This window comes from Balearica regulorum, chromosome 5 (assembly GCF_011004875.1).
Source record: "Balearica regulorum gibbericeps isolate bBalReg1 chromosome 5, bBalReg1.pri, whole genome shotgun sequence".
NCBI lineage: Eukaryota > Metazoa > Chordata > Aves > Gruiformes > Gruidae > Balearica > Balearica regulorum.
Window position 1 is genome coordinate 23092556 of NC_046188.1, and position 24074 is coordinate 23116629.

At 40.7% G+C, this 24074-nt stretch overlaps 1 protein-coding gene across 3 annotated transcripts in view; it reads right to left on the bottom strand.

The window, feature by feature from the left end:
• Positions 1-10348: 10348 nt before the first annotated feature.
• Positions 10349-24074, bottom strand: part of TSHR (thyroid stimulating hormone receptor) — a 71472-nt gene continuing 57746 nt past the window's right edge. For all 3 annotated transcript variants that reach the window (XM_075753065.1, XM_075753064.1, XM_075753062.1), the window contains 2 exons: positions 13660-13848; positions 10349-12076 (listed from right to left, as the gene is read on the bottom strand). In XM_075753065.1, the coding sequence (XP_075609180.1) occupies positions 10666-12076; positions 13660-13848 (1600 nt within the window). In that variant the 3' untranslated portion in view covers positions 10349-10665. The remainder of the gene's footprint in view (positions 12077-13659; positions 13849-24074) is intronic.

Sequence of the window (24074 nt, forward strand, 5' to 3'; positions counted from 1 at the left end):
TGTTTGCCATTTCATTTACTGTTTTGCATGTGCATTTGTTTAATATAGGAGGCTTAATGACTATTATGTAATAACGCTGGAGATTCTGAATTTATTTTCATCACACACAGGTAACTTCACTGTCACCTACTTGTTGAGTTTGCCTTGTAGACTTTCCATTTAACATCATCACAATGTTATAAAAAAATTCACATTTTAATCTTGAGGCCAGACTTCCGTATTTATTTAAGAATTTTCTCCCTATGGTAACTTGAGACTTAGGTCTTGAGACAAAATTGGTTGAATAACTTGGAGAGCCATCTGGATGTTAGTCCTGTAAATGGAAATGAAAGACAATATCGAGAAGTAAAATACAGACTTCTTGGGTGAGAGCTGGCTGATCATAAAGGTTTCTCTTTCACCAGTGAAAATGATTTGACAGAATTGCATTCCAGGGTAAGCAGGTGACATCTTAGTTCCTGGCTAAAAGCAGTATCTTGAGGCATGGCTTGTGCTTTATTTTTAAACCTAAATTTTGAACTTGAAATTCTGAATGTAATTAGAAGGAATGTAAGCTATCGGCTGTACTGCCTGTATGGGGGGTTGTACTGTGGAATGCGGTGATTTTGAAGTAATCTTTTAGCTATAGTGATATAAAGGTATAGCAAAGCAAGAATCATAAGGAGTGGGTGGTTTGGTTTTTTCTAATACTCGAGGATATTTTTCCCCCTAATACTTTCCTTTCACAAACACTTTCCTTTCCTCAACACTTGGCCAAGTCTAAAGAAAAAACAACAAACTACTGCTTTTCCCATAAAATTTGTCTTACTTGTCATTTTGAAAAGGATGTGGAGATGATTCTGCATAAATAAGTATCAGAAATTACGATGTTTTACCAAAAAAAAACAGCTTGGAAAAATGGCCTGTTGTTCTGGCCAAAATATTTTCAAAAGGACCCTAAAAAGAGGAGGGAAAGCAACATGGTGACAAATTAGTAGCAAACTCAAGTTAAAACACAAAACAAAACCCCTGGATTTCATCCCTGTTAGGAAAGGTGAGAACGTTGTAATTGTGAATGTTAATTGTGCTCTCCCAGCTGTGCGCGAGCACAGTATTTTAAGGATATTTTTGGCGTAAAACCAAGTATATTTTAAAATACCTGATTTTTTCCTATCAGTATGATTTCTTTATGGCTTTATTATTTTAATTGTAGAGGTGTGAGAGGATAAGAATCTCGGGCTATTAGCGTAGCTTTCAGTATGTGCCATTTAGTTTCAAGGGCTCATCATCCCTTGTCTTAAACTGTATCAGCTTTGGACTTCATGTTTTGTTTAGTTTTTTAACCTGGAGATCTGTTTGTAAAATACTGTGTTGAAGACTGAAGGTCTTGCCACTTGTTTTCAAAGTAGACTCTGTCACTCGGCTTTTCAAACTTATTTTTTTACCACTAATGGGATTATGCCAAAAACACTCGAATCCTTTCAGATGTAGTGACCTGTGTAGTACAGCCAAATGAACTGCAGTTGAACTACTTTTGACCTTCAGTGTGGCTATATAACATTCAGAAAAGTGTTTTTATGACAATTTTTTTTCTTTAGAGTGAAGACTTTCCCAATTATTTTTGTGTGAAATGCCTGTGCAATTACATCTTTCTACATAGTATAGATGTGCATGTCCTGGCTTGACCTGAAAGAGGTTATCTGAAATAATGAGGTAATGGGGGAGAGAGAATAAATAACTGAAAAATAGCGCTTTGTGTTACAAATGATGCTGAGTTGCCCATTTGGGTCCATAGGTCAAAAACCCCTCTCTGAAAATGGATATTGGTGAACTGGTAGTATAAAATGCCTGGTAGTGATAACTATTTTTAAAAACACATAGCTGCATGTATTTGGTTTACATTTCATAGTTTTTGTTTTCATTTTCAGTTCCATTTGTAATCAAAAAGTTACTGAAATTGAAAACAGCAAGTGTTCAGTTTGGGTAAGTGTATTTCAATAGCAAATCCAAAACAAAGATGCAAATCCAAAACAAAGATACAAATAAATTACAAAAATCAAAAAATCTTGTCACACAAAAGATGCATTACATGCGGATGCGTGATTCTGTCAAGGCAGAAGTGCTTTCCCTTTGCTAGAGGTACCAAGCGAAGCAGAAACTGTGCTGCAGGACAAGCCCTCTAGAGGTCTGGAACAGAAGATACGTTTGAATCCAAGAGAGTTGGGATGCTGCTTTACAAGTGCCCGAGCTCTTCAGGATTTAATGCCAAGGTAAAGAAAAACCCTTCCTAGCTGGTGATGGAAAAACCAGTTTGGACTACCAAAATAAGGCAGGCTGTCTTTTCTGCCACACCACCTGGCTTCCTGATTTTCCCAAAGGCTTATTCCTATTTCTCCTAGGAATCCTGCTGCAAGGTCCCTGCAGATAGGGTTCCTCGTGTGTCCTGCTGTACCAATGTCCGAGGATTTCGTACAGACCTTTCCCCTCAGAGGAACAACTGGCTGACTCCAGGTGGGCTGTTTGGATTCAACAGGTAATGGTCTCCTGGGAAACCAGTGTTCTGTGTTTCTAAAAAGGATGTATTGCAGAATTCACCCTGTGGAAACTCTGCTTGTAGGTTTTGTTCTGTCTTGGGTTGCCTGTTTTTCAGAAAAGTCGAATTTTTGCAGGATGGAAGCTCTTTCCTTCTGAACTTGCCTTGTTTGAGCTTTTAACAAGGACAAAGCAGTGCTGCGAATATTTCTGACCTGCTATTTTTTGTGGACTCAATTTGTCTGGTTTTAATAAGTAATTTTAATCTTAAAACATTAAAGCAGCATCCAGTAAAATTCTGCGTATGTGTAGAGAGTTGAAAAATGGCTTGATAAGCGTGATGATGATACAGATGTTAAAAATAGGTTGGCTAAAGAAGAAATATATTCATGTTGCAGACACTTCTGCACATATTACTTCAGTTGGTTTTTGGAGGGGGCAGAGCGAAAGTGGAGCAGTTCTTAATTTTAGCAGATCAAGTTGCTGTTAATGTTTATTCAGAATATCTTTTGGCTTTCATTTTCTGTCCTAAATAGTTGTCATATCCTTAAACAGGTTTCTAATTTCTCCCTGAGGTTGCTGTGTCTATGTTGCCATGTAGCTTAAATAACTTTAGATAATAGATGGAAAATGTAAAGCACTTCCATCAAATAGGGCGTGGCGTTTCTTCCATAGTAGAGAAAGTAGACGTAAAGAGAATGTGGAAAAAGGAAACAGAGGGCACAGAGGATAAAGATAAAAGGAGGTAGCCACACTACGTATCAAAGATAGAATGCAAACATACTCAGTTGTTGAAAGAGAAGTGTATGTAAGGAAGAAAAAAACACTTCTTTTTTTTCCCCTGGACTTTTCTGTGGAAGGCACATCTGCCAGTGTGCCAGCCACCCTTCCTAATTGCCTTTTCTCAAAAAGTACTTCTTGCTGCTTTATGCTGACATATTGTTGCTGAGTTTAACTGGAAATCTGTAGCTGGCTAAAACAGACATGATCTGTTGTTTCCACAGCTCCCTCTAGGCAGCAGCAATATTCCACATATGATTTAGGGAATTCTTTCTGAAACCAGCATTGTAAGCGCAGCACAAATACAACCTTCATGCTGTTTGGTATTTCAGTGCTATCGTGCACATGCCAGCCAGCCACAAGCCATGGAGCAGACAGACATTCAGACACCGCCTCAGAATTTGCAGTGAGAAGGTTTTTTTTGTCAAAAGCCATGTTACTGCTTGGGTTTGATTTGCTGCACCTTTGCCTTCACAAAAGACAGGGAGTACTGTCATTTTTCTTCACTTTTCAAAGAAAAGCTGCTGTCATTTCAGCTGAAACAGTTCAGCTTTAAGACAGTGAGCATGGGTTTGCCAATCTAGCCAGTTACCAGTCTCAGTGTTTGCAACAGGGAGGCTCTTCTTGGCAGCAAAGTAGGTCTTATAAAAAGTATCACAGTATATATGCAAGTAACAATCCAACAATTCCAATCACTTTGTAATGACTGTTTAGTGAGCTCTTAGATATGTGTTGTGAATTAAGTTGATGTTCACAACAGATTTAATTCCTTAAAAGAGAGAAGAAAAATAACCTGGAGGAGATTGTCCTCATCCCAGCTGTGTAGTGAATAGCTGAGAATCAAAATGGGTGTGCTCCTCCTCCTCTAACTAATTAACAAAGCTCTGCGAGCTTCAACTGAACTGCATAGATGTGCAACAGTAAGGATAGGACTTCAGATGACCACACATACAAGGCTTGGCATTGCATATAATCAGGACAGCACAGAAAGCTCCTACCCAAAAAGTACGGTGAGATTCAAGTTGATTCATATTCATCCTGGAGAAGGTAAGCTCTTGGAAGGAGTAAGTTCAGGATGGCCTCAGTGAGGTCCAAGTCCTGTGCTACGGTTGATGAGACTTTTACATGTTTTGGAATAGTTACTCAATATTTTCAGGGTGGAAAATAAGGACTGGCAGTCACAAAAAATACACATTTCCACAGGATTGGTATCCTGTCTAATCTGAGAACCTGATAATTTGAGGTACTGTGACAATTCATACCAATGTGTGTGCATGGGGGGTAGGTGTGGGATGGGGATAGGGAGTTGGAACTAACAGGTTCTGCTGCTGAAACATACTGTGTATTGACCTCATAGCACTTCCATTTGTTCACTTTCACATCATTATTTCTAGTCACAGAAAAATAAGTCGGGTCAGATGGAGATGACTGAACAGATAACAAGTATTTCAGCTTTATGCAGATGTATTATTGAACCAGTGTGAATTCTAGGTTGACGATGCTGTAAGAATCCCTCGGTGTGCGTCACTAGGACCTCTTAACCATCTTCTGTTCCATGGCATGATGATGGCCCTTCAATACCTTGTGCCATAGCCCACAAAGCCTACACCCAAGTGCAGTACAACGTCATACATTTTCAGAATGCTTACCGAGGAGGAGGGGAGCGTGTAACAGAAAGGCGTGATACGCAGCTAATTTTGTGCCTCACCCTGTCCATTTTAACTGCAACCCAGAAACCATTTGATTACTTGGCGGTTTTGGAGTGAGGATGCCTGGCATCTGTGAGAAAAAGAATACAGGTTATGCTGCTATCACTCATCAGCCTGGCCAAACCACCGGGAAGGGAGGGTTTGGTTCATTTTAACACATAAGCATAGGAAGACTGCTCAAATCAAACTTCACTTTTTAAGGATTTTTTTGCTACAGATTTTCCAAAGACTATGCTGTGAGCATTAATATTTAAATTATACAGCAAAGAAAGGAAATGAAAATGCATTTCATTTATGTTAATAAACCAAAATGCTATGGTAGTGATTTGAAATTTACCTTTCATTACTTGTGCTATTTTCAGATTCCAGGATACCATAGCAGGGTGTGCTTTACTTTGACTGTAGTGACCTGTTGCAGATGGCATCATCTAGAACAGATGCCTACGTCTGTCTGTAGGTGGAGAGAGAGGAGACTAGCAGAGGTCAGCTATAGCCAGTTTAAATTAAATTGCTCAGAGAAAGTTCCAAGTCTTCTTAACTAAGGCTCCAGCTCAACTTTACAGCTTTTTCCTACAGTGTCTGAGCAAGGAAATCTTTCATAGTGTATGTATTACCACCAAATTATGCAAATAGAACCACAGACATTTATGTAGAGAGAAAAATGGCATTCTCTGCCACCGTGAAACAGGATTTTCTGTTCTCCGATCTGAAATCTCACAGCCGGACAAAGCCCTGAAGAGTGGTAACATTGGCTCTTCCCATTTCTGTGCGGGGTTTTGAGAGAAGGCAGCTAGCCTTGAGCCGTGGGGTCAAATCCATGGAGGTAGTGCTGCGAACAGGGGATGCTCTGTTCTTCACTCAGCTGGATATTTTATCTACGTGGGCTCTGTGGTCAGGCCTGCTGAAGGACGGTGCGGCTGAAGCTGTCTTTGCTTGTGAAAGCACAAGAAAAGCAGCTGCCACGGAACAGACCAAAAGTCCATCTATGTCAGAATCCTGACAGTGATACCTGCTGACAGTGTGTGGCGAGCGAAGCATGAGAGGATAGGCAGGTGTGTATGATGCACTCCCCAAGTACTCCCTCCCATCTGCCGTGTATTCACAGTTCAGAAGCATCCTGAGACACAGTTTTTGTGGTTTTAGAATCTTTCCACAGATTTCTCTTCTGTGAATTCTCAGTCTCTCCATGAACCTGTGCAACCTTTATAACCTACAGCAGCCTTTGGCAAGAAGTTCAGTAACAGCTACTCCAGCCTGCTGATGACTTTATCGAGCTTTGTCATCTCCCTTCTAGTCCGAGGGGTCCCGCTTTACTTGGTGATTCCTCAGCTGTAACTCCAAGCCCTTCATTCTTCTTGCTACCCTACTCTGAAAACTTTTCTAGTTCTATTATATCATTTTTCTGTTGGAGAGGTAAGAGCTACATTATTCAAGGTGCAGATTTATACAGTGATACAATAATTACCATTTTTATGTTCTGGTCCTTTCCCAATGATATCGTTTGATTTGCTTTTTTGATCTGCAGGAAGCATAAGCTGGTATTTTCATGGACTTACCTACTGTACCCCTAAGATCTTGTTCCTGAATTGGGGTTGTCAGCACAGAGCACATCATTTAAGATGTCAGTTTGTAATTTTTTACCATGCGTATTATATTTATGTACACTGAATTCTTCTTGCCAGTCATTCAGTCTTAAGAAGTCTCCGTACATTTCTTCATAGCCATCTGTTTATCTTATTGCTATGAATATCTTAATGTTATGGCAAACTTTGTTATCTTACTGTTCACATCCTTTTTCCAGTCCCTTATGCATAGACTGAAGAGCATAGGCCTCCTAGAAAGAAATATTTATTCTTGTCACTTGTTGGCCAGTTGGATTTTCTTCTTGCCTATAAGCTTAATTGTCCTAGCTGATGCCAGTTAGCATCTACAACTGAGAAAAAGCTTTCCTTGCACCCTAGAGCTTCACGTAGGACGGAACACAATTACAGGCAGTGGCAAGGTGCATGGATACTGAAGTCAGCTGAGTTTTTTGGGAAAGGGAGGGTATGTCAAGAGGTAACTGATATTTGAGCCATTTGACAGTTTTCAGCAGTGGGAGTTGTCCCTCATGGGTTTTTTTCCCAGGTAATACAAGGATCCATATAGCAAAGATAATCGCTTTTTTACCCCCACTGATGAGAACATAAAAATAGCAGCATAAATTTTGGCAAATACGGCACAAGGGACATTTGCTGTGAGGGAAGACCTAGTGGGAGGGTGGGATCTTCTGTAAGGTTGCTTATGGGCAGATTCATTTAGTTATTCTGAGAATTCCTACAGTCTCTCCACCACACAAACTTCTTCCTATGCAAGTGTTTTTTCACGGAGTGTCCAATCCTCAGTCACTGTGGCTGTCACATGCACATTACGTTTAGAAAGGAGAATGGAAAAGATCAGATTCCAGGTTTAGTCTTTTAAGGAGGACTTCATGGCTGTTAGGTGATTCTTCTGATTATCTTGGATGTAATTTGTGATGGTTTTGGAACCCCAGAGCTCAGCAGTGCTACTAGTGTTCCTTTCCATCCCTGCTGCATTGAGGTGGCCATTTAGGACATCTCTTTCCCAGCTAGGGGTGGGGAAAAAACCCAAAACCTCTGTGAGTGTGTCATGTGGTCAATCTTTCTGGCTGTAGGCCAGCCAAGGAGAACAGTAAAGTTGAGTGCAAGAGAAATAGTATTAACTTTGGAGGAAAAATATTTTAAAACCTTCAGAAAAACTTGCTGAGCCTCTTACAATTTCAAACAAAACATTTTATTCCAGTGCTCTGCATTATTTCTAAAGTATTGTAGTGAAAATATGAGTGCCAGAAATAATACATTTTGCTGAGATAGATTTAAAATAGCAAGTATTATGTAAGGGTATACACAAAACCAAAAATGGCCAAAGGGATTCATCAGAGCAGAAATGCAAGAGAATATCTATAGGATACAACCATTTACAAGAAAAGGTCTGGCAAATAAATTATTTAAAGTCTATTGCCTGGATCTTTCCAATAGCTTTTTAAATATTTTTTTATCAAGCACAAGAAAGAATATGCAAGACACAAACCAGAATATCAAACTTTGTTCATAAAGGCAGTATCACAGATTTCTTTCAATAGACCAAAATATATGCAACGATGGGAGATAAGAAAGTTCACTAATGTGCAAATATATCCATTATCCATTAGTAACAGCAAACAGCTGTATTAATTCAAGAGCATACTGTGCTCAGTCCAACATACCACATCTTTCCCATGTCCTGCTAGTTTCCATGGAACAAACATTCTGGTTTGGTTTAAGGTAAAAAGAGGTTTGAAATAAGTGATCCGTGTTACCTTTAAAAGCACTTTTAAAATAAATGTTGATTTAGTCTTTCCTTTCTCTCTGTAAAAGAATATGATTCAAGCTTGGATTTTCTTTTCCACTGGTACACTAGTATCCATGAAGCCTGTAGCATAAATGTGCAGTTTGTCCATTAGAACTCGATTGTCTTTGCTGCTGCCGAGATACTCAAAAAAGGCACTCAGGAAACTTTTTCTCCTTTTAGTGATTATTCTGGTATCAGAAGGGTGATAGACCCCAGGGGCAGGGGTTACATCTCAATGTAACGCATTTTGTGTGGGACACACAGACACGGCCAGAGTGTTTCCAAATGCAGCTGTTTAAAGAGTAGGAAATTTTGCTGATCTACACGCTTAAGCTCCCTTTATGTTTCTGATTAACACTGAGTGAGTTCAGATCACAGAAGAGAGACACGTCATAAATTATTATTTGCATGTTTTTCAGCAGTTTTGGTTTCAAAGTTTGCTGAGAATCAGCCAAAAATGACAGCTAAATTAATCTATAATGCAATAATAGGCAGCTAAATTATCTATAATGCAATAATGTTGATTTTAATGGCAATTAACAATGACAGAATAATTTTTTTATGACACCATCTCACAGAGTTGGTGAATGTAGGCCCATGATTCTGCTCACTGAAGCAACCTGCATTTATAATCAGGAATATGGAATCAAATTGAGTTTGAATTTGAGTATGTATGTGGCATTTGCAATCATGCGATTTCCAGCTTAGTAGCTAGCCGTTTGAAGGGCTCTACCATTAAGTTTTCTGGACACTACTAATGCACATTATAAAGATCTGACTATTGTCTGTTCAATTTAATTGCAGTTCCTCAAAGACTGTAATTCCATTAAAAACAGTATAGATATTACAAAATGAACTTTAAAATACCTACCTGAAGCTAAAGATTCACCCAGTATTCTCTGCTCTCACAGTAAGCCTTCCAAATAGATGGGTGAAATGATCAAGGGCAATCTTGGTAGCAGTCCTACAGAGCTAGTCATTATGGTTGGCTAAGAACAGGTCTGATCCTGCTGTCAAAACCAGGCACTCAGGCCACACAAGCGTTAACAAGCAAGCTGGTGCAGAGCAGCTCCTACCTCGAGTCCTGATGTCTGCAGGAGATGTAGAGAGCCAGGCCCCAGTTCATTTGTTTGTGGTGTATGGATGAACTGAGCACAGCCAAGTTTGATCTTGTTCTGGCCTCATCTAGCAGCAGGTATGGCAGAAGAATGCTTTAGTGCTTCACTGGAGCAAAAGACTCTGAGTTGTTCCTTGTGTCTGAGCTTGGATTTCCTTAAGCACAGTGTGGAGAGTACGTGTCTAACCTACAGACAAGCTATGGCCAACCAGAAGCTAACTGTGTGTTTCATGTATTTGTACTGCAGACGTTACAACAGTCAGATAACAGATGTCACTACAAGATGGAGAGATGTTCTTAAAACATGGAGGAGCTAGCAGTTAGCCTTCAATTCAGTAACTGAAGGGCATGAAGTAACCTGAAGGCACAATCCACTCCCTTTGTCTAAGTGTTGATTTGAGGCAGCCTAACACAGCAAGTATTAAAAGGAAAGTCATTCTAGCAGCACACAGATAAATGTCGGAATGTTTCTTACCTGTTATCTTATGAGCAGCTGCAAAATCATGCCATTTGCCTTTTACCACTATAAAGGCAATATGAAGAGGCTGCTTTTCCCACCTCACTCAACAAAGAACTGCAAACGAAAGACTAGCTTTGTTTTAAGTCACAACAGCAGAAGCAGAAGGAATCTATTCCATTTTACTATTCCATTTTAGGCCCTGGTGGAAGTTTAAGAAATCTGCTATTAGAAAAAAAATTGAACCTTTTGACACATAGGCAGTTGGCATTTGAGAACTTCAACCTTTAATATATATTTTTTTAAATCTCGTTTTAATTATAAAACTTTATGTCCTTTTTTTAGTCATACAAGTACCCCCAAGTTTTGTGCTTGGTCTCCTGCTTCCTTAAATTTTTTAAATGAGGGTATATTTCATATTTGCTGAGTTTGTATGTATTAATTTTCCTATTTAGACAGAGCATTCACAACTACTTCCAGCATTATCATCAGAACAGTATCTTTTGACCTGTGCCGATAAGTGTGAGACAAGAGGTTCAAATGAGTGACTTGTCTAAAAGAAGACCACTCTGAAGGTACTTTCAGACATCACAAAGGATAGTCTAGGGAAAAAGGATATGGCGAATATGTTATCTTCTCGCTCAATTCACTGTATGCACAGCCACCTCGTGACCAGATTGTGGCTGTGATACCTTGAGATGTTACAGCTCAGTTTGCTTGCATTCTTCCATGAGAATTTGGTTCTGCATTGTCACGGCAGGAATGTAATCATTGACTGGGTCTTGAATGCTTGTAAGAATCTGACCTATCCCTCGGCTGATTCTCTGCCCGTAAGAGCCGCTGTTGTTTTTGGCTGAGATTGTCTGACCTCTGTAGACTTGGGCCTGATGCTCACATATACCAAACTTGCTTAGCAGGATAAACACATCTCTTCGGAAAGCTTTGGTGAAAATAGCATAAAGAAAGGGGTTGGCACAAGAATTGAGCGGGTAGAAGAGTACCAGCAAAATCTTGGAATTGGTGACAGTTATCAATGGTTTGTTCATAATGGCAGATAAAGCATGGAAAGAGATGGGAGCCATGCACAGGAAGTCAGTGAAAATCAGCACAGCCATCCGCTTGGCAATTTTGGTGTCTTTGTCCCCTGACTTGTACTGAGGGTTTCGCACAGTTACATAGATTTTTATGTAGCACGCACAAATGATGACAAAAGCAATAATGTTACATATTAAAACGAAGACAACGTAGGCTTCAGCCACCGGTGTTTCAGTGTCCATAGGCAAACAGATGCTGACTTTGCTATAGCTGCTGACGCCAACCAGTGGCAAAAGGGCAAGAAGAAAACACGAGAGCCACCCTCCCAGCATGATAACCAAGGCATGCCGGAGGCGAATCTTACGATCTGGGCGCATGGCAAAAGTAATGGCATACCAGCGCTCCAGGGTGATCACGGTCAGTGTGTACACAGAAAGTTCACTAGCAAAGACCGTGAAGAAGCCAGCTGTGTTGCAACCAGGCCCAGTCTGCCACTCTATAGCGTGGTTATAGTACTCTGACCTGGTGTAGAGATCCACTGAAGCGATCAGGAGGAGGTATAACCCCATGCAAAAATCAGCGAAGGCCAAATTACACATCAAAAAGCGTGGTACAGTCAGTTTATAATGGCTGGTGAGAAGGATGAAAAGGACAAAAATATTACCTAGGATGGCCAGCAGGTTCACAAACCACACCACAATCCTCAGAAATTGATATCCCATTATATCCTCACAGGGATTAAACTCATCAGGCTCTGGAGTGCATATTACGTCTTCATTGCCTCCGCAGACAGGATAGTCATAATGACTGTCAAAGGTCTGGACGTCTTCCATTTGAGGGTTCTTGAGTTCTTGGCCAAACCCAAGATTTCCTTCTCCACGCTCTTCCAAAAAAATGTAATAGTGGGAATTTTCGTGAAAATTCGTGAACTTGGTGTTTTTGTCATACACAGTATCCGTGTGGTCTGTATATTCTTCTGCATAATCTTTGTAAAATGGACCTCTCAGAGCTTTGACTGATCTTCTCTTACGAAAGCTGTGACTGCCACTCTGGTTACATGTCAGGTACTCCAGGATTCTGAAAGAGTAGAGGGTGAAATCACTGCTGGCATTTACAGTGTGACTGGAGTACAGTGAGTAAACAAAGGGAACACTTCAAAAGCAAATCACTGTGAATGAAAACAGCTATAAAAATGTGATTGGATATATCTTTGTTAACAGAATGTATAATGAACAATAAGCTTGAGCGTTTCTGGGCTTTTCTTTAAACTATATTTTTTCTTTTCTCTGTTGCTATCAGCTGTCTCCAGTAGTAATTTGGCTTGTGCATCCATAATCCCTCTTCCTTCTTGGGAGCTACGTTCTTAGTAGGTAACAAGACTTTAATCTGCTGTTTAAAACTTCTTAGATAATACACACAGTATTACTTTCCTTTTCATTTTTGTTCACAAATCAATTTCTTCCAGAACTTCCATAATTTTAATTTCTATTCTGTGTATTTCCTGTAGGTGCTTTACAGCTAACTAGCAGTGGAGTGGTTGGGAATCCTGTACCTCATGGTGTGATGCACCTGTATTTGTAATCAAAAATTGTTCATATTTTTCCTAGGGAAAAAATTGTAATTTGACATCAAATTTTTTTGATCGTTGTGATCCACTGTCACAACCTTTAGCATTTCTCATTTCCAAGTGTATAGATTTCGAGATTGCTTACAATTTGAAATTGCATACAATTCAGTCCGAGAAATTTTCATCTCTACTTATAGGCATGCAAATACTTGTTTCTTTCTGTCGTTAGATTGTGCTGGGTTCTTTCTGCACATTCTTCCTGTCCAGGTTTTGAATCTCTCCACTCCTTTGTTTTATTTCTGTTCTCGCTTTCCCAGTCCATTGTAATTGTGAATGTTACTGCTTTATGAGTTTACTATTGAATAATTCATAAACTTATCATAGCATATTTTTAATATACTATTCATTCCAACCACAAATACTGCAATACTGAAGACTGAGGCTGTCTTCCTAAATCAGGGGCTGGCCCAGATGAGACTTCTCTAAGCCTTATTAAACTTTGGAGAAATTTACAATGGATTTGCATTCTGCAGTAAAACTCTGCTGCTAATTAGAGTAAGTCATCTCCCCTCCTTCCCCCTAGCAGATGAGTCGCTATGTTGCATCAGGACATTTATACATGTAGGGTTTTTTTTCCAAAAGCTATCTGCACCTGTTCTGATTGGCGTCCGGAAAGCTTGCCAAAATGGAATTTGAAATAATCTGTCTGCAAGGGTATTACAGAATCATTTATTCTGAGCTTTTCAGTTAGAAAATGTGAGACACATGAGGCTATAACCCCTCCAAAACTTCTTTTTCCCGTCCTTGCTAGAGCACATTCTGTGTTATAGGACATTACCCTTCCCCACCCCCCCACCCCCCCTTTAATTCTGGGCTCAGCAAAAGGAGGAGCTGTTGCAAAAGGTCCTACAAATTGTTTTATCAAAAATTCTTTCTTCTGTCAGTTTGAAATTGTAATATCTGTTTTAAAGAATGTTGTCTATACCTACAAAAAATGGTCATAAAAGTGCTAATAGATGTAATTTTATATTAATACTAAAACATTGTCTTCGCTTACATACTTTAAAATTGAATTTAAATTACTAATGCTCACCCGCTGGTTTTTTTCCAGCTCTTGAAAGCACAGCAGTGACTTGGATATGATAGGTCAGCTCGCATTAGCTGAAGGAATATCTTTACAGCTGGTAATTTCTTTAAAGTCCACGTGTTTTTGGCCATTAGTTCTTTAAGGCTTTCCAGTCCTTTGGCTGGAAGGTGAGCAACGGCTGTTCTGGAGACATCCCTAGGTAAAGAAAGAAAAGGACAAATGTCAGGATATCCAATGACTGGATCAGAATTTTTTTCAGATTCTCAGAGTAATTTAGGAGTTTTATAGAATTCTACACAAAAATCAAATCCAGAGGAGGTGAGGATTTCATATCACTTTGCTAGTTTCTGATACCATTCAAATTCAAGCAGTATATGAATTCCTCCTGTGATTTTCTCTGTTTTAAAGCTCTGGTCTTTAATGTCTTGTAATGCAGAATATGGATGATAAAGAAATACCAGGACTTTTAAAGTTACACCTTTAAAGCCAACCAGATATAAATACATATGCACAAACAAAGTTTTAAAAATTCTTTAAATAAATCACATCTTCCACTGGAAGAGCTATCTTCCTTTAGACCTCTTTGGACTCATTTTAACTTACTGGAATACTTCCATAGAAAGCATTGTAATTGCTAGAACAATGTTCTTCAGAAACTGAAATTAAAATCTTCTATCTCAGTGCATCCTGAAACTCTCAGAAAATTTAGTATTATGTTTGCTGCTTTCTGTTTGTCTGGTGCTGAGTCTACCTCAGCAGATACGTTGCTGTTTGTGGGGGAGGTGGACTTCCTTTGGAACTGCAGGTCATCTAATCCTGCTAGTCTTTTCTACTCATTTTTTGCTGCTTCTACTAACACTTGAAGTCAAGATATTTTCTCAGAGTTATACTCTGTAAAGAAGTAAACCTGTAAAAAATGTTCTAGCATAGGAACATTGTTTGAGCATTGCTTGCATGAACACCTAAATAGTAAATAATTCAGCATTTTTTCTATGCATTGTTTCCCAGGAAAGCTGTTCTTATCCCTCTAAAAGTCTCACCCACTGGCTAGTTTCTTGCACATGAAAGAAATTTTTTACTAATTTTATGCTTTAAACAAATTGCTTCTAAAACACTTGGTTTTGCTCTGCATTTTTTTTCTTTTGGTTTGCTTGTATGTGTTTTTAAATTGAGTTAGAAATTGCTTCCCCTTTTTGTAGGAGGACTTTTTTACTTCCAATAGCTTTTTTGCTATCATACATATATGTCACAACAAGTTGATTTGAACCACAGAAACTTCTTTTTTGTTCTTCTGGAGTCCTTTTTGATAGGTAGGATATGTTTCTACCAAGCCCCTGAATTGGCTCTTAGAACAGTCTGAATACTCCCTGCTGTCATTTTATCTTTTAAAGAATCACAGAATAGTAGAGCTTCCAGATCATCCAGTTTAACCTCCCTGCTCAAAGCAGGGTCACCTGGATCAGGTTGCTCAGAGCTGTGTCCTGTTGACTTCTTGGTATCTCCAGGATGGAGACTCCACAGCCACTCTAGGCAATGTGTTCCAGCATTTGACCATGCTCACAGTAAAGTAGTTTTTTCTTATGTTGAAAAAGACTTTCCTGTATGGGCTGGTTGCCTCTTGTGTCACAGGACACCACTGGGGACACCGTGGCTCCCTCTTCCCAATTACCCCTCGCCCCCCCCCCCCCCCCCCCCCCCAAGTATTTATACACATTTATAAGATTCCCTTGACTCTTCTCCAGACTAAACATTTCCAACTCTCTCAGCCTATCCTGCTATGACAGATGCTCCAGGCCCTTAATCAACTTAGTGGCCTGCTCCTTTTTGTTTTTCACTAATTTCCTCATTTTTATAGAGCTCTCTTTCTGAAACAAAACATCTTGGTAAACTAGATCTTGGACTAGATCTTACCAAGACAAGGCTGGCCTTTCAGCAACCCCCATGGGTCTCCATCAAGTCCTCATGGTGGTGGCAGCTACCTGCAGGAAGGGAACATGGTTAAATGCTGTGTGATGGGAGGTGTGGACGGGAAATGTCACCTCACAAACTCTTGGGAGTTCTTTGAAGATGTTCTGGCACAAGTGTATGGAGAAAGATGATCCTGTTTTACAATGAATTGGGATTTCTGAAAAGCCTTCGCAAAATCAACTGTCAAGGGCTGCTGAGGTAACTAATCTGTTGTTTGACAAGGGGAATGTCTCTCCAAGATTAATTAAAAAAATAAAAGAGTGGGGGAAAAGCCTGGCAATAGATGAGAAGTCTTCATGCTAGAAGAAGAATGGAAAATTAACTGATATCTGAAAATACACATCATGCCAGCAGAGGCCTACAGAGGCTAGGCTAGCGCTGGTACTACTGAAATGTTCATAGTCTGGAAAGAGAATGAGAGTAGCTGCAACAAAGCTTGTTTCCAACACAAAAGAATAAAAAGTAGTGAAAGCTAAAGCTGATTGTCTGAAGAAGCAGAAGGATCCTGCAATACTAAGTGACTAGGCAGTAAAATAATTGACATGGTTCAATATTGATGAACGTAAAGTGCATTTAGGAAAAAGCAATCTTAACTGTACATGGATGACAATGCAGTTTAATTTACCTAGCACTCTGGGAAGATCTTGGAGTCCTCTCCGCAAATGTCAGGTCAGTGCTATTTAGTAATGTTGAAGGGAAACAGAATGCTAAGAATTTTTAGGAAAGGAATAGAAGATAGAACAGAAAAGCTTTGCTTTGTAAATCTAATATGGCTGCATCTTAAATACTAGATGCAGTTTACAAAAAGAGCACAGAAAAGTACAGCAAGGATGATTAAAAGTATCAAATTGCTTATATATGAAGCAATAGGGAGATAAGGACCTTTCTCTTGGGAAAAGCTAGGACTGGAAGCAGTAAGAGATTATAGATGTCAAGCGTACTGTAAAGAAGGTGATTGGGAATGATTATTCACTCTTGTGAGATGAGTTTTGGGGCACCTAAGAATGTGAGGCAAGAGACGCAAAAATGAGAAAAGGTATATTTTTTTATCACAAAATCGCATCATTAAATTGTGCAAGTCAGTGCCACGGTTCATTGTGCAGGCCAAGTAACAAGGTAACAAGAAGGACAATATCCCTTTTTGTTTTGGTTTTATTCACAGTTGTGTCACGTTCCCATCAGAAATGGCTGGGTCAGGAGGAACGTCCTGGGGGACAAGGGCTTGTGCCTTGGAGGCAGCTGCAGAGAGGAGCCTCTCCTGGGTGCGCAGGGGAGGGAGCGCAGCTCCGGGAGAGCCGTGAGCAGGAGGGAGCAGCCAGCCCAGGGCTCGGAGCAGGGAATTAGTTTCCCAGGGAGCAGAGGTGAACATGTAAAGTCTCTGGCAACTCAAAGAGTGTTACCAAGTGATGTTAAAAAGTCTGAAAGAAAGATGTGTTCAGTGAGAAGAAAGGGCTTGGAAGAATTTGTTACAAGACTATGTAATTTCTGTTCTATCTTACCAAATCCTTTGAAGTTTTTTATGTCTGGGTATATGGGTGTATTTAAGCAGTTAGGTATTGCTGGTTTTATTTTCAAAAACTGCTTGTTCTAAACGGGGGGGGAGGGAGGCGCTTGGGGAGAAGATACAGGCATAGCTGCCTTGAAGTTCTAGTTGCCTTAGGATTAATCCTGATGCAGGGCTAACAATACACGGTTGGTCCTATCCATGGGCCCTATTAAGCAGAAGGGCTCGGAAGTTTGGAAGTTTCCAAAATTGCCAGTTTGGGAAGCCCCTAAACTGCTGGTGTGGTGTCTGCCATCAAGAGGTCTTGGGACCAATCTGTACTGCTGCTATTGCAAATGGAAAAGACTCCTGGGAATCTGGTGATAATTTGTCTGCCTGTGGGAGATACCTCCTTAGTTACCCTACCTAAGCCCACACTTTGTTAGCAACAAAGTGTGTGTCATCTGGCCAGAGGAATGTGTGGGATTGACAGGGATTTTTTTTTTTACTTTACAATCCAGTCTTGACGATTATCTATTCAGAATCACAATTACTTCAAGCAGCATAGCAGCTGTCTTCAAACTAGAAAGCATAGGATTGAAAAGGTTTTAAATAATAATTACTAATCTTCAGAGCGATGTGAATCCAAGTAGTTGGAGTTTGCCAGACTATAGTATCTGTGTTTGCATTCATACAGAAGACACATTTTCCTAAATAGTTTCTTTGTTCTGTGTCATTATACGATCAGTCTTGATTTTGGGCTGCTCAGGAAAATGGGAACTGGCTGCAGTTATGTCACCCTTGTTAATATCTAATACCATTGATAAATAAGTTGTGGTTTAAACACAGCACTGTTTACAGTGCACAGAAAAGTGTTTTGATACTACTACTAAGCTGGCATACTTAAACACAAGAGAATGGGCAAGAGGTCTGACAGACTTGTTAAGAGGATCTGTCTCAAATTGAAGTGAATATAAAAGAGGTTAGGCAGGACACTGATAAAATGTATAACAAGTCACAAGGACTGGATGGTGTTTGCCAAAAAGTTCTGAAGTAGCTGAAGGAGGAAGTAGATGAATTGGTAAGAGGGGTGTGTAACCTCCAACTTAGCCCCCTCCAGGACGGCAGCAAACGAGCCTCCAACTAATATTGATATACCTGTGGGAAGTCAGCATGTCAAGGGCTTTGGTAAAAATGAGCCCTGCCTTTGAGTGTTGTGATTAAGATCTGCTCAGTCTCCTGGGACTTCCACAAGGCCCCTGACAAAGCCCCACAAAAGCTGATGTGGAAACCAGGCTGCCACACTCCTTGTGGGAGACGTCAAATTTTCAGGCTTATGATAAAGTGCTAGCAAAATTCACTTCTAGCCTTGATCCAGACCAGACTTTAGCATTTAAGTAGCCATGGTCTAGAGTTTGCTCAGGTACTGGAAGTGGTCTGTTCTGCAGTAGCGTAGAGCTCTACATGGTAACAGCAACCCAAGTGCACTCAACCAATTTTAACATTGTGGCATGTTAGCTGTTTTTTCCTCGTGTGCTTTCTTATAAATCTCATGTGACATTTCTAGGCTGTTGCTAACCTTACATGAAATGTACACATTAGATGTGTGGTGGGTTGACCCTGGCTGGAGGCCAGATGCCCCTCAAAGCTGCTCTATCGCTCCCCTCCTCTAGCTGGACGGGGGAGAGAAAATGGAATGAAAGGCTTCTGGGTCAAGATAAGGACAGGGAGAGATCACTCAACAATTACTGTCACAGGCAAAACAGACTCAACTCAGGAAAATTAATTTAATTTATTACCAATCAAATCAGAGTAAGATAATGAGAAATAAAACAAATTCTTAAAAACACCTTCCCCCCCACCCCTTTCTTCTTCTTGGTCTTAACATCACTCCTGATTTCTCTCCCTCCTCCCTGCCAGCAGCACAGGGGGACGGGGAATGGGGGTTGTAGTCAGTTCACCACACGTTGTCTCTGCTGCTCCTTCCTCCTCAGGGGGAGGACTCCTCACACTCTGCCCCTGCTCCAGCGTGGGATTCCTCCCATGGGAGACAGTCCTCCGTGAACTTCTCCAATGTGAGTCCTTCCCGTGGGCTACAGTCCTTCATGAACGACTCCAGCATGAGTCTCTCCCACGGGGTGCAGACCTTCAGGAGCAGACTGCTCCAAGCATGGGTCTCCCACGGGGTCACAAGTCCTGCCAGCAAACCTGCTCCAGCCTGGGCTCCTCTCTCCACAGGTCCTGCCAGGAGCCTGCTCCAGCACGGGCTTCCCATGGGGTCACAGCCTCCTTCGAGCATCCACCTGCTCTGATGTGGGGTCCTCCACTGGCCACAGGTGGAATCTCTGCTCCACCATCAACCTCCATGGACTGCAGGGGGACAGCCTTCCTCACCATGGTCTTCACCATGGGCTACAGGGGGATCTCTGCTCCGGTGCCTGGAGCACCTCCTCCCCCTCCTTCTGCACTGACCTGGGTGTCTGCAGAGTTGTTCCCTCACATCTTCTCACTCCTCTCTCTGGCTGGAATTGCTCTTGGTATTTTTATCCCCCTTCTTAAATACATTATCCCACCGTCGCTGATTGGCTTGGCCTTGGCCAGTGGTGGGTCCGTCCTGGAGCCGGCTGGCATTGGCTCTATCAGACACAGGGGAAGCTTCTAGCAGCTTCTCATAGAAGCCACCCCTGTAGCCCCCCCCCTCTGCTGCCAAAACCTTGCCACGCAAACCCAATACAGATTGAATGTTGCAGAGACATCAGAGAGCTTCAGATGAATGTGGGAATAAAACATAACTTATGATTTAAGAGATGTTTTTTTCTGAACCAACTGTATATATGATACAAGTTTTAAATAGATCTTTAGCTGCCCAGATTTGATTTTTTTCTGGGTTACTATTTTTAGGTCTAATTCTTCATTGTTTTTATGAAGTCACAGGTTCAGAACTAGATAGAAGGAATAATAGCTTTTGTCAATAAACTTTTTCACAGCTGGAAACATTCAATTGTAGTATGAAATCAAGTAATAATGAGAATTTAAAAGACAGAGAAAATGAGATTAAACGCATCATAGTACCATTGGGAATTTTTGCCTAATCATATCCAGATTTCTGAGTACTGCATACTACGGTAGTTAAAAAAGCATATAATAGATGGGCTTAGACTACAGATATTATTTCTATCTACTGAAAGATTTTTTAAATCTATAAATTTGCATTGTTTGATTAGGAGAATGCAGAGTGCTCCTGTTGCTTGAAGACTTGCTTGTGCCCAGTGGCAGGAACAGAACAGAACCTCCTAAGGTAGGACCCATTCCTAGGTTAGGAAATGATGTTTTAAAGAGCACTTCTGCTTTTTAAAGGTAATTAATTACTCATATGTATCTTGCATGACAGTTAGTGATTTTTTAATTTGGACTGTATGTTTTGCAAAAGCTAATTGAATAATGAGCCTGATTGTATTTTTGCTGTACTCTGTTGAACTTGGGCTCTAGGCAGCAGCTCTTGTTGGTGCATTTAGTAAATCAGACCCACTGAGCTGCTGAATCCTAGCCAAGATTTCATTTTCAGGTGAAGAGTAATGTGCTGTCATTATATTGTTAAAATAGTTTTCTAAAGGGAGCAATCTGCGTATACCTCTACATATATCTGAATATACAGCAGTGACAAAGGAATTAGGATTATTGGTATCTGTTCTCCTCTATTCAGTGATCGCACTCTCCACTTCCTCTGCTATTGTAAACTGCAAATTTAAAAACAAAAATTACCTATCTTTTTAACACCTACTTAAATATACTATCTAACTAGGTGGTCTGAGAGCATGGCCAAACTCACACGATGTATATATAGCCAGGCACAATTCTTTGTAGTTAAATCTTTCTCACTGGTTTTCTTTAATGACAAAATGGAAGAAAATTATCCCATTAGGGTGGATCCAAGGTCAGTATTTCAGCCTTTAAGTTGCTGTTGACATCCTGATTGGGAAAAAAAAATGATAGATCTGTGGGGCAGACGTTCCATCAACCGTAAATTCTTATCTCACTTCAAGAGTGCATAAAGGGAACTCCAGAGATTAAGAATTCTGCCAGCTTGGTAGGGAGGCAGGACAGTATCTTTTTTGAGCTTTATAAATGTTCCTTTTTTTCTCCCCTACACCCATACTGCTCCCACTGTAAGTAATGCCATTCATTGCTCCAGAAAAAAGAGTATTTATCTTCTGGCAATTGTTTTCCATAGAGTTAATTTTCAAGAGGAAACAGTACTGTAAGTTGAACTTTCTTTTTGAGGATGATCCAGTGTCCACAAATTCCCGTGCCAGCTAACAACAGCTAGATACCTGAACCAAAAATTACTTAACAAATTATTTATTAAAATAAGCCAAGTTTTTCACACTACCCAAGGGGAGTATGGAAAGGCTATATTGGTCAGACTTCTCAGGAAAATTAATAACTCTCTGGTTTCTCTGTAATTAACTCATTAATATTAGTCTTGATAGTACAGTGGGGGTTGTGTAATAAAGCACTAATTGCAAGTACATTTCTGTCTCCTTGTGGGAGATGTTAATGGCCATTGACATGACACAATAATAAATAATAGGGTTCCACTCAATTTTCATTAATTTTGACTTCAGCCTTCTTAAGACAGTGCATACGTGGGAGTTTCAGAAACTATTTTGTTTCTGTTAAAATAGTTCTAGTTCCTGAAGGTCACCTAAGAGATCTGTTCAGGTTGAAGGATTCTGCTTTATGTTGCTTTATAACAAATCTTTCCTACATCACATGTGCAGCATAATTCCTGGTTATCTATGGGTAACAGAAGTCCCTAAAGATATTATTAAAATTACTTTAAAATTAAATTAAAAATTAATCATATATTGCACCCTTCTGTACTGGTTTTGGCTGGGATAGAGTTAATTCTCTTAATAGTAGCTAGTATGGGGCTATGGTTTGGATTTGTGTTGAAAAACAGTGTTGATAACACAGGGATGTTTTCGTTACTGTTGAGCAGAGCTTACACAGAGCCAAGGCCTTTTCTGCTCCTCACACCACCCCACCAGTGAGAACACTGGGGGTGCACAAGAACTTGGGAGGGGACACAGCCAGGACAGCTGACCCCAACTGGCCAGAGGGATATTCCATATCATATGATGTCATGCTCAGCAATAAAAACTGTGTGGGAGTTTGCTGGGGGTGCCATCTCCCAGGGACTGGCTGAGCATTGGTTGGTTGGTGGTGAGTAATTGTTTTTGTTGCATCACTTGTTTTTCTTGGGTTGGGTATGGCGTGTCCCCGTCCCCCGTTTTTTTTTTTTCCCCATCCTTTTTTAAATTATTAAACAGTCTTTATCTCAACCCATGAGTTTTCTCACTTTTACCTTCCAATTCTCTCCCCATCCCACTGGGTGCAAGGGTGAGCAAATGTCTGTGTGAAGCTGAGCTGCAGGCCAGGATTAAACCATGACACCTTCCTAAGATCTTTAGCTTAGGACTAGCAAATCAAAGGATCATGATGTGAAATACTCCAACTTTTTTAATCACTGTTGCTTTACTGTTGCTTACATGCCTTTTTTTATGCCTTCTCTGTAATGTCACTATAGTACCCCATCTCTCTCAATAAATACTAGGACTATTGTTAGCCATGGCAGTCATCGTTCTAATGGGAGGTGGATAACTGGCTGTTTAGACTGCAAACGTAAAACACATCCTGAGACTGAGGATCAACGGCAGCTGGGCTAGCACAATAATTATAGAAGATTAGAAAAGATTCAAGTCATTTGAGAAATCTAACTTAAAAACAGAGTGAGAAGAAAGTTCTTTACAGTTACATATGCATGGCCTAGGAAGTCATCTTTAGCCCCTAAACCAAGAGGTTCATGTAGCTCACAAACCTCAAAGTTAGCTCTTCCAGAGTGAGCTTATGTGGCAACATTATTATAGCACATGATCACCCCACCACCCTTTGCAGCATGTCATTACTTGTTCACCTGTCTAGCATAACAACAACACCGGTGCTTTAAATACCCACGATAACTCCGAGAGTCAAAATCTGTGCTGCTGCAAACTGTCACCTCCCTTAGACATAAGATCCCAAGTGTTTTGTCTTCTGCCATCCTTAGGAAGGAGCTTTTCAACACATTGTGCCGCCTGTAGCCTCAGAGGGAAGATGTGTAGCAAGCCATATGAGACCCCAAACATAACAGGAGAGTGCACCTCACTTTGAGACTGTGTATTTATTGTGACAAAGTAGTATCGTAATGGAAGTGTGGCGTCCAGGCAAAGTTATGTCAACTGAAAAATGTCTTTCTGGCCAGGAACAAAACGAGAAAGGGCTTCTCTGGTGCCATGTGCAATATTAAGAAAAAAGCCAAATACTGATAAAAAAAGGTGTACTCAGCACCAGCACAGCCTCTGTCACAGTTATCTGACAATGACCATCTTCGTTCAGGGGTGGATGCCATGAGCCCTCCTGAAAGCAGGAGCAGTGGAAATGAAAGCGATCTGACTAGCAGGGAGGAAAAGGAGCAACAGCCACCACAAAAGCTCCCTGAGCAGGAGGTTTGACAGTGCCTTTGTGAGGGTTTTCAGGTTTCCCTCCTGATCTGTTGCATTCTGCTTCCAGAGTACCCTCTTTTGCTAGATGGCCAGTTCTGAAGAGGCCTGGACTAATTTCCTCCTTTTGCAGAGCCTCTGGAGAGAAGCATTGGGTGGGATGGCCCACCAGCTGGCAGCCAGAGCTGCCAGACTTGAGGTGAGAAGGTTGTGACATAATGTTATCTCTACTGACCTATGTAGTCCTGCAGCAGCTTTTTGCAGAGGAAGGGGGGAATGAAAGCAGTGAGTGAAGGGCAGGAAGAGCTGGCCCACATGTCCTTGTGAGGATGACTGCACTGGTGCTTCCCTACTCCGTCTTTCTGAGCTGCTCCTAAACCTGATGCATCAGGTGCCACTGGGAAAGTGGGAATGACTTTAGAAAACAG